We start from the raw sequence: 12,324 nt of genomic DNA on the forward strand, positions 1-12,324 counted from the left end.
AGAGTTTGATGTGAAGATCAATACCACTTTTATCTTTGTGGTTAATATGAAGGAGGCTGGTTTGGTTAGCTTAGCATATAGAATTAAATAAAAAAGCTCCCCCAGATAGCATATTGATGTGATCCACTTCAGTCAATGATGCGGCACTACTGGCCTTCCTCTGGCCTAGACAAAATACAAGTGAGCCTGAAGTGGCCCACATGTAAAACTGAAAAGGTGTCCCAAATATCCCAAAACCAATGTGGGCCGTTCTGTGGACAAGATGCAGTGCTCTTGGCAAGATTTGGGCCAGTTCTGTTTTTTATTTGGTTCGTTCTTGGCTGACATGCAGCATTGCTATGGCTTGCTCGTGGCACAGATCTGGCAAACAGGAGCAGACCACATAAGTGCCAAATTATTCACTGAATGGCACTGAAGGGAAGCGTTGGGTGTAGACCAGATGGGCCTCAGCAATATGAATGTGTAAAAGCAAAGTTCTTCATGCTAAGCTATGATTAGTCAGTGGTAACTTCATAATTGTCATACAGAAGGGAGAGTTGCAACGGTAATACCACTCTGAGTCAGAAAAAAAGAGAGTATTTTCATTACCCAAACTCTTTTAAAAAAATGTCTTCAATCCAGTATCTTATTTCTCACCAATATTCCATCTGCACATTCAAATTTTTCATAATCATTGCAATATGTGATCAATCAAAAATCTACCTTGGAAGGAAACAATTGTCATTAAAGCAGAATCACCCTGTAAAGGGGCAATCAGCATGTACAGCAGACCAGTTTATGATGTGTTTGAATGATCCATTGGCAAGTAAGCGGATGTGTGAGGAAACATATTTCCTGCCCACACGTGTCTCTGCCTGGTCCTCTTCTTACTGTAACCACAAAAACTGCAGAGGAGTTGTGGTGCCTGCAGGGAATCATTATCCAGCGCTGGAAGCTGGTAAAAGTTTGCCAAGAGTTAACAACCTGCCACCCATTCTCACATACTCAGTGTGAACTGGTTTGTTCTAGCTGTATGCCCTGAGGTCGTGGAGCAAAGAGCTCTTGTTCATGTTTATGTTATTTCTACTCATCATTGTTTGAATGTCTTTTGAGAGAGTGAATGTCAGCAGGGATAATTAATCAATTAGAGCCTTTTAAGTCATTTGGTCCTCTGCAGAGTAGGATTAACGGTCCCATCTCTGTGATGACGAGGCAGGGTTTTCACTGGGGGCCCTGAAGCTGTATCAGATGCTGCCCACAGACAGAATGTGGGTTCCAGTGTTTATATCTCCACCTTATTAGCTTGCGAGACGTTACTAATCACGTTCCCCCGGCTATACCTGGTAAGCATCGGCAGTGTTCCCATTCAGGCCCCATCATATCTCTCAAGTGCCATTTTCCGGGACCATTTACCTGTTTCATTCTTTCCCCCCTGACACTTTTGCATCCGAGAACTGCGTGACCTGAAATGCAAATAATTGCAGTGACGAGAGAGGCCGATGTTCAGCAGCCATGGCAATCATGTCCTCCATTCCAACCACTCCCTCTTGTGAATGACTGTCCTCGAGATCCCACGGTGGGGAAATACCACATCGTATACGCCACATTCCTTCACCTTGTTTGGCTACATCTGGCCGCAACGCAACACAAAGTGCACATCATTAGTTATACTATCAAAAGAGTCCCCGGTGTTTAATTGTAAACCAAACATGGTGCTAAATCAGTCCAGCTACGACATGCAAATGTATAAAACACATCTTTATTTTACTTGAAGTCATGCACATAAGTGGTGGTAGTTTACATTACGTTTTAAAAGAGCCAAAATACCACTTCAGTTAATTATACACCACGGGAAAAGAGGTAATTGTGTCACACTCAGCAATGCAGGAGCCGAATGCAGATGCAAGAAAAGGTAGATTTAATTCAAGGAAAAACAAAAACAGACTTGCAAATTGAACGGATGTAATCCACTCTGGATTGAAAATGACAACGAGCTACAGGAGGAAAGGAAGTAGATGTCAAAATAAGGCAGGAACCAAAGACACAATTGGGATCACAAGACAGAAACTCACTGAGGCCGAGACCCACAAGGAAGGGTATAATCAAAGAAATCAAAGAATTAATAAACACAAAAGGCCAAGCCAAAAAGATTGGGGACAAGTTGTAAACTCTAAATATGTATTGCATTCTATTTAACAAGCTTATCTTAATCTGAAAAGTAACCAGATCATATCAATGTAGTGATGTTAAGGATGTAATATTTATTCTAAAAGGCTGTGGAGTAGAAGAGTAAATGTACAACTGTACTTGACTGTTGTATGAAAACAAGTCAAACTGACAGCGTGTCTCTCAGAATACAGTGTCGAGACCTTTTGACCCGTCACATTGCAACCAGAAAACGTTCGGTCCCCCGTCGGTGGAACATGGCCCTGCTAATAACTCACATCCGCCTCCCTTTGGGATTGCTTCTTTCTCAGGGGCCAAGGTGTGAGCAAAACAATATCCCACTAACTCTGTTCTTCCGCTGTTTAATAGAGGAGGCATATTAGATTTGTAATGACAAGCTTAAAGAAATCAGCAGCTTCTGTCCAAAAGAACGTTCCGGCTATAATGTTGGGTGCTATTTCTACCATGTGAAATATGCAATCACGGGTGAATCTACTGTTTATTTTAAATCAAGTCAATTTGGACACAGGGGCAGAACATATATAAGAAAGGAAATGAAAGCAATTGTTTTATAATGTGGCAACCAAACAATATTTGATTGTTCTTATGTGTTAATGGATAAAGAACTGTCCTCAGGCACATTCATGCAAAACATAACACAGGGTTGGAGGCAGGCATGAGGCTAGAAAATGTGACTTTATTTAGAGATCAATTTGGACTAAATGTCAGGGCAGTTTAGAACAAATACAAGCTAAGTGAAGGCGAACATTGCTGCGTTTTTTTTCATTTAACTCATTGCATGTCTCACAAAGATACATTAGCCAGTTTAGAGAGCACGAGACATGTTACCATCAACGTAAAAGTCATTCAGATTTAATAGATTTGGTACCGTAGCTGAAATATACAGAAATTTAATTTTGTTAGTCTGTGGCACTGTGCTCCGATAAAAATGGCCCCATGCATCTGCGAATAAAGAGGAAAAACACAGGAATGATCTCATTCTTCCGAGGTTCCTCAAAATGTCTCATTTTTTTATAAGCTAACATTGAGGAATTATGACAAGAAACAGTGATCAGGGCTCAAATCAGAGATCTATCAAGTCCTTGAGTAGATTACCATGTTGGGCTCCTTATGTATAACAATAAATCTGTTTATAAGAAATCCAAATTAATGATGTAAATGTGGAAGTAACCAGTGTGATATAAATGGACAGATATTCATTTTCACACATCATATTTTTTATATAACTAAAAAGGGGAACTTGATGAACACAGGCTTTCAAGCGGCGCATGTGCTGAAAAGCTTAGATGCCTATGACATTTTCCAATGAATAATTGGATACAAAAAAAGGCCTCAGATTAATTCACTTATTATTATTCACTCTGATGGACTGTCTTTCAAATTTCAAGTCTGTGAAAGGTTCTTTTCACGCTGGCATCAAGTGGAATGCCTGCTGCGTGGAAGGGAGGAAAAACCCACGCATTAGTCTAACGAGCTATAGAAGGCTTTGGAAAAGAATTGTAAAATATTTTTGCCAACAGTAGAAGATTTTTTTTAATATGTAAAAACATATGTATACAAATAGTCAGCCCTCTCATCATTGACATAGGAACCTATATGTGCTGAAAGAGGAAACTGCTACGACGACATCGCCAAGTAGCTGCCAGTTGGACGAAGGTTGAGCGCTGATGCCTCCGCTCTCTCCACAGCAACCAGCTACTGGAACAAACCCGACAGCCTCCACACTTAATGAGTAATGAGATCGTGCCCCATCAATTATCAAAATCGCTCCCAGTTCAACAGCGTTGAATTGTTTTTCTAACATGGTCAGATTAATTCGATTTAAAGCCAAGGGCACAATATTTCTTTTTCCTGCTGCTGTCTCCGGAATATGACAACAGCAAAAAAAATTGCTGGATGCCAGTGTCGGACATCTGCAAGCCATTCAAGTGCAAGAACGTGTTTGAGACTGTAAAGTTGTCAGGGTCATTAACACTTCTCATTCATAATGTCTAAGTGTTTAATTGTGCAAATGAAGCAGCAGCTGTCATATTTTTCTTTCACTGTTTTTCACAGAGTAAATCCAAACCAAAACGTAACAGGACAAACGTTCTCTACATTACGTAGCATTACAGCAGTGCACACAATGTACTCTGAATTCCGGGTAATTATCTTGCCCACTGCCTTTTCAAGACAGCTGAGTAAATCCATGTGATTTGTTGCGGCTTTAATGTGAATCTTTATATAATGGCATCGCCTGAGGAAAAACAAGAGAGAATGAAAAAGTGCAAGATAAACCTCGAGTGTCCTCCTTCAAAAGGAGCTGCGCTAGTGAACTTTGCTGTTTTTTCATAACCTCAAGACACTCAAGATATATTTTTAGAAAAACAAGTTAATTAGACCATTAAAGTAAAGGGTCGTTTAGTTTTAAGTTCTCTCAATCGTCATAGTCGTGCCTCTATTATTAGAAAATCAAAGGCAACCGGGTTCAGTATCACTGACTCAGTGTCTGGCTATATCAGGTTGATAAGCAATATGATTACCGTGGTCCACTAATAGCTTCTCTATGTCCACTGATGTTATTAGGGATCGTGATGAATGCAAACCCCCACAGTGCAGCCATCGTTTTTGTTCTGTAACATAACTTCCTGTTGAGCGAACCAAGTGGACTGAAATTAAAGCAACCACTGAATTGCTCTGACAGGGAAAGTGGACCTTGATCATCACACTGTTGTTGTTTGTTGTTTTTTTTATGTAGGAATCATGTCTGACCTTTCTGAGGAGGCTGCATGACAGAACCACAGTTGGCTTATATCCTTTATCATGAGTCTTTTGACCCCCCCCCCCCCCCCCTCCAAAAAAATGAATCTCTACAAAAAAAAAATGTTCATCAAATATCCTAAACTAATTAACCGAGTGTTATCAGTGAGAACAAAACCTGCAGCTTCCTGCATTTTATATCTTCATCATCATCATCATCATCATCATCAACAGCGGTAACAGCGAGAAGCAGCCTGTCTCTGCTCTCTGTGCAACTAGCCACTCACGCACCGTAGATTGAAAGGGCTTGGTAGCTCTGCTTCACAATTACAGAAATTCAAATTCAATTAGGCAACACAAAGATAAATGCCATATTCCCCATGGTTCAAAGGACAGCATTGACATTCATATGTACAACATATACATACATGATTTGTACAATATGTGTATCGAAAAATCCAGTGATTTTTTTTTTTTTTTCGCAGGATAGAAAGAAAAATAACAGCTGTGATTTTTTTGACTGCTGCTCTGGTCTGCCTGTCATGAGACTCACTGTCATAGTTAAATGTCTTTGGGACCACCTCCCACTTGGCTTTAGCTCCTGTCTGTGTGAAGATTACTGCTCTGGCTGCAAAGGGCCTGGGGCTGGAGCACAGAGGCATGTGGGCTTAAATCCACAGTCAAACCTCAGGAGAAAAGCCTGGCTCCCAGGGTCCATCCCACAAACTTTTCCATAATGTGAAACCATCGCTCAGTCTCTCGACTTTGTCCTGGGTCCAAACCAAGGAGATCAGCGCTGTTGCCACCCACTGAGAAAACAAACAAAATGCCTTATGAGAGAGGAAGAGAGACATAATTGCTGTTGTCAAGCGATCAACCCGGAAACTGCAAATTTTCTTGTTAATTATAATTTTTTTACGATTTCATATGGATTTGTGGCTCCGCTGTTCCACACATTCGGTTCTAATGAGCTAATTTAAAACGTTTTGCAGACATGGTTACTAAGAAGGAAAAGTACAATGATCTTAAGCGCAGAGACAGTTCATATACACTTGGGGGATAAGGGCGAGGTTCTAGCCTCTGGAAGAGACAATGGGAGTGGACCTCAATGATCTTGTAACTGCCCCCAAAAAACTGTCCTGCAGTTTACAATTACAATGATCAAAGGCCTGAGGGCTTTTTGTAAAATACGATGCTTGATTTTAAAACATAATAATTTAATAATAGACTGATAAGGAGGCATAATTCTAGACCTTTGTTGGCTGAAACATTAACTGTTGTTAGCAGATTTCATCCGGTGTAACTATCTAGCTATTGAGCTGATAGTTGCTGAGATAGATAGAGATGAGAACACGTTGTTTGCGGCTGAATTATTCTAAAAGAAGAATATTGTTGAGGGATGATAAAGTGCCCATATATTTAATACTTTAGCTAGAAGAAAAATGGATATCGCAGCCCGACCATCTATCCTGCAGCTAGTCCAGGAGGGAAAACTGAGTGAGGGAGGACTTAAGTGAAGCAGCAGGAAGGATGAAAGAACACCAGCTACAGGAGAAGGGATTTCCTCAGCTGGCTGCAGGGGGGTGGTAGAAAGACACCCCTCTCCACTGCCCCACAGTATGATGATGCTGCTGCATTCGAGGTCAGACTGTGAGAAGTAGTGGCCCCCCGGCAGAGAGCGCAACGGACAGCAATGCGCAGCAGCCAATACACCAATCTGCTTGGAAAAGAAATACCAGCTGTACATATACATAAAAAATATGTGCTTTGTGTCTGGAATGCATTTAGTTTGAAAATGTCCACTTCAGTAAATCAAATTAATGCAACACGTGACTCACTGGGATGTTTGCTTACACACTGACTCATATCACACACACATTCGAATGTGGAAACGTAAAGACATAAAATTAATCTTCATTGCAATTGAATTGTTAACAGCTGTATGCAAACAATGTTGGAAATACCAATCCTGCTTTAACATCCTCACTGATTTTATAATAAATTCTGTGACCCAGAAAGTTCCTAATATGGATGCGATTAAAAGGCCCATACTCTCAATATGAATTCTTTTCAGCATATGTTTTCATTTAAAGGCTGCAAAGGATTTCAAATTAAAAAAGAAACTCGAGATTGATAGTCCTTGTGTGTGTGAACTCACTCTGGGTTGGACAGTTCTATCAGTCAATCAATATGTATACAGTTGCTTAAAGAGGTGCATTACAGTACCTCATCCCGATTCAAGGAATAAAAATTAAAGTCTTGGATATTAAAGCTATTCTAATCCATTTCCAGACGAGAGCTGATCAGACCTTATGTAATGCTAATACTAAGAGTTTAATGGATCCACACTGTGACATTACAAAGGTAACAATTAACTTTGGTGTTGACTTTCCATTAAGAGGCAAGCATGTTATCAGTTTTCTATTTTAACGGAGAAAGAGAAACCTTCTGCTTAATGGCTCTGTATGAACATTCCGTGCTTTTCATCAAACAGTTGTCAACACTCTCTCTGGTCTTGCATTAGCAGGCCATGTTTCACAGAGAGAGGGAGAGAAATGTGCAGCATGTGATAAGACCCTCAGTGAGAATGAAATGTTTTCAAGGGAGGGGCTTGGTTGAAATGAAATGTATGTATACACAGTGAGCATCCTGCCTGGCTAAGTCAAAGCTATAAATTATTTTTTCCCTGTGTTCAGATGTGAGCCTTCCCAACATCTGGTATGAGAATTATTCCTTTTTTGAAATCTCAGATACTGTTTTTGTTGTCAGCACTGTTCCAAGATATTGAGTCTGTCCATTAACAAGTCGTTTTCCTCTTTTCTCCCCCCAGAAACAAACATAGGGTCTGTGATAGTTTCTGATAAAGTGCTGAATACAAAAAACAAACAAAAAAAAAGACAACCACTGATCAGAACTGTCTCGCCATTCCCTGACTTTGCGCAGGTGTAACAGCGTTACGTAACCAACAACTCATATCAGAGTCCCGCGCCGTACCAGCAATGTCATATCATCTATCAAAAGAGCTGATTTACATAAATCCTTTCCCATACACATTAATCTCTTGTCAGTGTGATCTGCCATTCAACAGATGGGACTACATTAAGAAAGTTAATCTGTATTTTTTACAACACAGACAGAGGATCAAGACCCCCAGAGACGGCCGTCATCACTCAAATACTGACATCGATATTGGCAGTAAGTAACCAACGGAATAATATCAGGTGTCCTTTAAGGCTGAGCATGATAATTTGTGCACTAAAATGTAATATTGTGAAAAAATAATGAATAGTAAGAAGCCACAAACCCAAACACAGCTGCTGAACCACGCATCACATCTATTTTCTCAGAATTTGGAAGATCAGTGTGTTGCCCAGATACTGGAAGAGCCAGGGTTTGAATCACCAACCTCCCAATTAGTGGAAGACCTGCTCTACCTCCTTCGCCATAGCTGCCCATATGCTCAAACTTCTGCATAAATACAAACAAATAAACAGTACTTATAAACACTGTTTCTCCTAGAGGGCGAAGAAGAAGGCCAAGTATTAAAAGCTATATTTCCTTGGTGCAAGACTTGACGATGATTTATTAGCTGAAACTAATTTTAAAGACACTTTTTTCACAGGACCTGATTTTATTAACCTCGTTTTTGCCGACAACCATATTCATATATATTGTCGTACAGTTCCTGACAGGTATTGTGCCACACGGTGAATGTGAATAATTGAAGTGTGAATCTGTGTTTCATTTCATCCCAGTGCATTTATGTGGAGATTCACGAATTGCTTTGATATTGTGTTATGGCTGCATGGATGGTAACATGAAAAGGAATTTCCAAAGACAGGTGTTGGTATGTGACTTCCTCTTGGTTCTTTTTATCAGTGGTATATGTAGTGGACTCACCAGAGGAGCAGTGATGATGAAGCGGTCCAACGTTGAGGAAAACCGGAACTGTCGAGACTGAAGTAGAATCGCTTCCTAGCAACGCTCTCAGGTGACGACCGATGCACCAAAATGCTCCGGAAGGGAATATGAAGGTGCAAGAGCCAGATCCTGGACACAAAACATCGTACTGTTTCAGTAAGTTAAAGTCTTAAGAAGTTTACATTTCATTCAAGAAAGGTACACATACAGTTTGGACTGGAAAGACATGTCACTTGTGACATGCCTTCTGGCTCAACTTTGGTCTTTCTGCAACAAGGAGACAACAAAAAACCAAATACATGTACAAACAGTGTAATTCTGATTATAGCCAGGACGCAGCCATGACCCCTGAGCAGTCTTAATGACAATGCAAACCTTTGTTGTCATTTATGACACTTTAATCACTGAATCAACACAGATTCACCTGTAAGGATGAAAACAGTTATATGTATTTTTTAATACAATCACAACATATGAATATTTGGAAACGTGAACATTTGTTTTCATTGGTTTTTGGCAAAGTGAAACTCAAACATTTCCAAAAAAAGTAAATGACAGCGCAATCAATTTATGGTTATCAAATGAAACAGGTCGAATATATAGAGTTAATTAAAGAGGCTTTTTGAAAAGCCTGGCCCAATAGACATCAAGAGTAATTTTAAATGAGGGGGCTTTGATTTATAAAACTTTATTTTTTCTCCGCTTTTTAAATTTTTCACTATAGACAAGATATGTGTGCAACATTTTGAGTTTCCGAGCATTTTTCGGCTCCCAAGATCGCATTAAAAGATGGAAAATAACAGGAACGTTATAGAGTCCTCACGCCGTTAAGTGCCCGGTCCTAATTAAAGATCACTGTTTTAGTGATAACGTCAGCAGCCTATTTCAAACAGTCAGAGTGCAGGAGTTAAGGAAAATCAATTCAGTAGCTGGGTAATATATTTGGGAAATAGAATATTGAATCTGTAGACCTGTGTGCTAAAAATGCTTCTGTAATTTTATGAACTATTAAAGCATCCAAACAAGCTTGTTGACCGTCATGATGGAAGTGATTTAGGGCACATCAAGTGTTGAACTGAGTCACTGAAATCTAAGGAAATTGGGTAAAATGAGTCATCACCATAAAACTGTGCGTTATTCCGAAAGGTGTTTTCATTAGGCAAAGAGAGGAGGATAAAACCTCAGACAAAAATAAACCACCCAAGACAGGTCAATGAGACCTAAGTGGATCATTTTCTCAATTTTGTAAAAAGAAAATTAGCTCTGTCGCTTTGGTTAATTAGATCCAGTGGGTGTGTGGAGGAGACTCCACCTAAATGCCACAGACAAATACAACGCTCCTCCGTGTTGTCAGTGAAACAAAGTCAGTAGCTTCTCAATGGTGTCTACTTTGTCCGAGACCGCTCGCCTCATTCTTTTCCCTCAACGCTGCTGGTGACGAGTGGCCATTGTTGCGCATCTTAAATATTCATGCTTCTCATACTGAGCTGGACATTTTGGAAGACCATGTGGCCCGAGCTGGTCCAGGTCCAAGTCCGGGTTGCTGTGCCAGGACAGAGGTGCTGAGACTATGAGAACTTGTCCGCTCGACTGCTGTTATAGTTTTGTGAATGTGGTATGCCAGGATTCATCTAACACAGATCAAAGGTCACCAAGTTTAAAACAAATAACTGCAAAAAAATAGATGCAGCAGTTCCATCATAACATTCCGTTTCAATGTCACAAGGTCAAAAAAAGAACATTCAACAACAGTCTATACGAGGGTTGTTGAGTTCTTTTCAAAATGCTTTTTGTCACTTCGTCATAAAATCGCTTTTCACATGACAGGGAGAATTATTCTGATCAGTGTAAGCTTCACATTGTCTCTCAAGCCTTATTATTTCCCTAGATATCTTTGAAAATCTATTTTCCCTCTCAAATTTGACCTTGACCTTTGCTTAGCTCCAAAAGTTAGTCATCTATATGTTACCCATGCGCACGCACACACACACACACACAGAAAACAATAACCTGCTTCTGGCTATGCTGGTGCGCAGGGTATAATTCACTATCTGGTTGTCCAGTGTGTGCGGGTGGTTTTCTGCACAGTGTCAGTAACGACTCATATTATAATTTGGGTTTTGGCATCTTGACCCCCTACAGGGAAATATGGTAATGCATAATCCTGGCTGATACATTCACTGCCTGCTGCTGTAACATTAGTGTATTTGGGACAGAAAAGCTGGCTATAAAAGAAAGAGGGAGACATTTTACTAGCAGCGATATGTGTTTATATAAGATGTGACTCAACTACGATTTAATTATATGATCCATTGAAGCAGCCCAGAATATGTCAGGTTTTCCGGTGACTTTTTTCCATGTAAATAGATTGTTCTTGCTGTAATCCCAATACTGTTAGATCAAAGTAAATGTGTCCCAGATTACATTTCATACATTTTGTGTGTTTTAATTTTGATTCCTCATAAACACATTCTCCACTGTATATGCTAGTTTCACTCCAAACTGTGTTGGATGTTGTATGTTCAACGTGGATAACTAATATAGTAGAAAATAGTGTGATATATACATAACTGCAGCTGCTACATAGAGACAAGAATGCCCCCAAGCTCAGTACTTGTTTGTATCTGTAACTTCCACGACTGCGACAAACTGTAAGGCTTTTAAAACAAAATACATATGTGAAACATGGTGACATGTTTCATTCTAGAAGCTGGAAAAAGGGAGAAAGTGAACCTAGCAGATGTCAGGGTGACCTGGAGAATTTATTATAATGTAAACATCACGTGTTACAAGGTACTCTTAGTGAGACTCTGCTGTCCCTGTCAAATGTTGAACATGAAGCGCAGACTACTACTGCCCCCTACACTGCAAAGAGATGAAACAACCACATCAACACCACCCTGTTGTTTCCAGTCTCTCCCTCTCGCTCTCTCTCTCTCTCTCTCTCTCGCTGGTGATTTACACGTCAGAAAGACGACGGCTCGATGGGGGTTTTGTCTTTGTGTTCAGATGGGAACAGAACAGAAGCTCAAAGTCAACCAACCACTGTGAAACTCTCTATTCCAATACATGCAAAACGCATACTCACACACACGGCTGTACTCACTTACAAACTGCATCTTTTCTCCCCAAATCCAGTTGTGAAGTGATGAACACTTCAGAGGGAGTCTTCACTTGCTGCACTGACATGAGACGTGAGACAGAGCAAGGGCACTTTTCCTTGAGTTGCAGGGATTTCATTATTTTTTATTTTTTTTAAAGAGCTTGGAGACTATAGTGACAATCGCGCTTGGCTGTTGATATTGTACTTGTGTACGTAAGCTCAGTGTCTCCGGTAACAGGAGAAGGGTTGGAGTAAGGATAACATACAGTATATGCTCCTGAATCCACATGAAAAGACTTGACAACCCATGAGACAAGGGAATGAAACAGTGGCTTCAATTACCTCTGGCACAGTTCAAAACCAGACCTCCAGTATCAGCTCCCCAGACGTACCTC

General features: G+C 40.2%; 1 protein-coding gene across 3 annotated transcripts in view; it reads left to right on the plus strand.

Annotated features, from left to right (window-relative positions):
* LOC118288238 (G-protein coupled receptor 183-like) overlaps positions 1–12,324 on the plus strand; it is a 42,314-nt gene that overhangs the window by 14,703 nt on the left and 15,287 nt on the right. For all 3 annotated transcript variants that reach the window (XR_007029917.1, XR_007029916.1, XM_047328372.1), the window contains exons 4-5: positions 8,039–8,100; positions 8,785–8,982. Coding sequence is in view for 1 of the 3 variants with exons in the window: in XM_047328372.1 (XP_047184328.1) it covers positions 8,907–8,982 (76 nt within the window). In the remaining 2 variants the exon portion in view is untranslated. The remainder of the gene's footprint in view (positions 1–8,038; positions 8,101–8,784; positions 8,983–12,324) is intronic.

Source organism: Scophthalmus maximus, chromosome 17 (genome assembly GCF_022379125.1).
Source record: "Scophthalmus maximus strain ysfricsl-2021 chromosome 17, ASM2237912v1, whole genome shotgun sequence".
Taxonomy (NCBI): Eukaryota; Metazoa; Chordata; class Actinopteri; order Pleuronectiformes; family Scophthalmidae; genus Scophthalmus; species Scophthalmus maximus.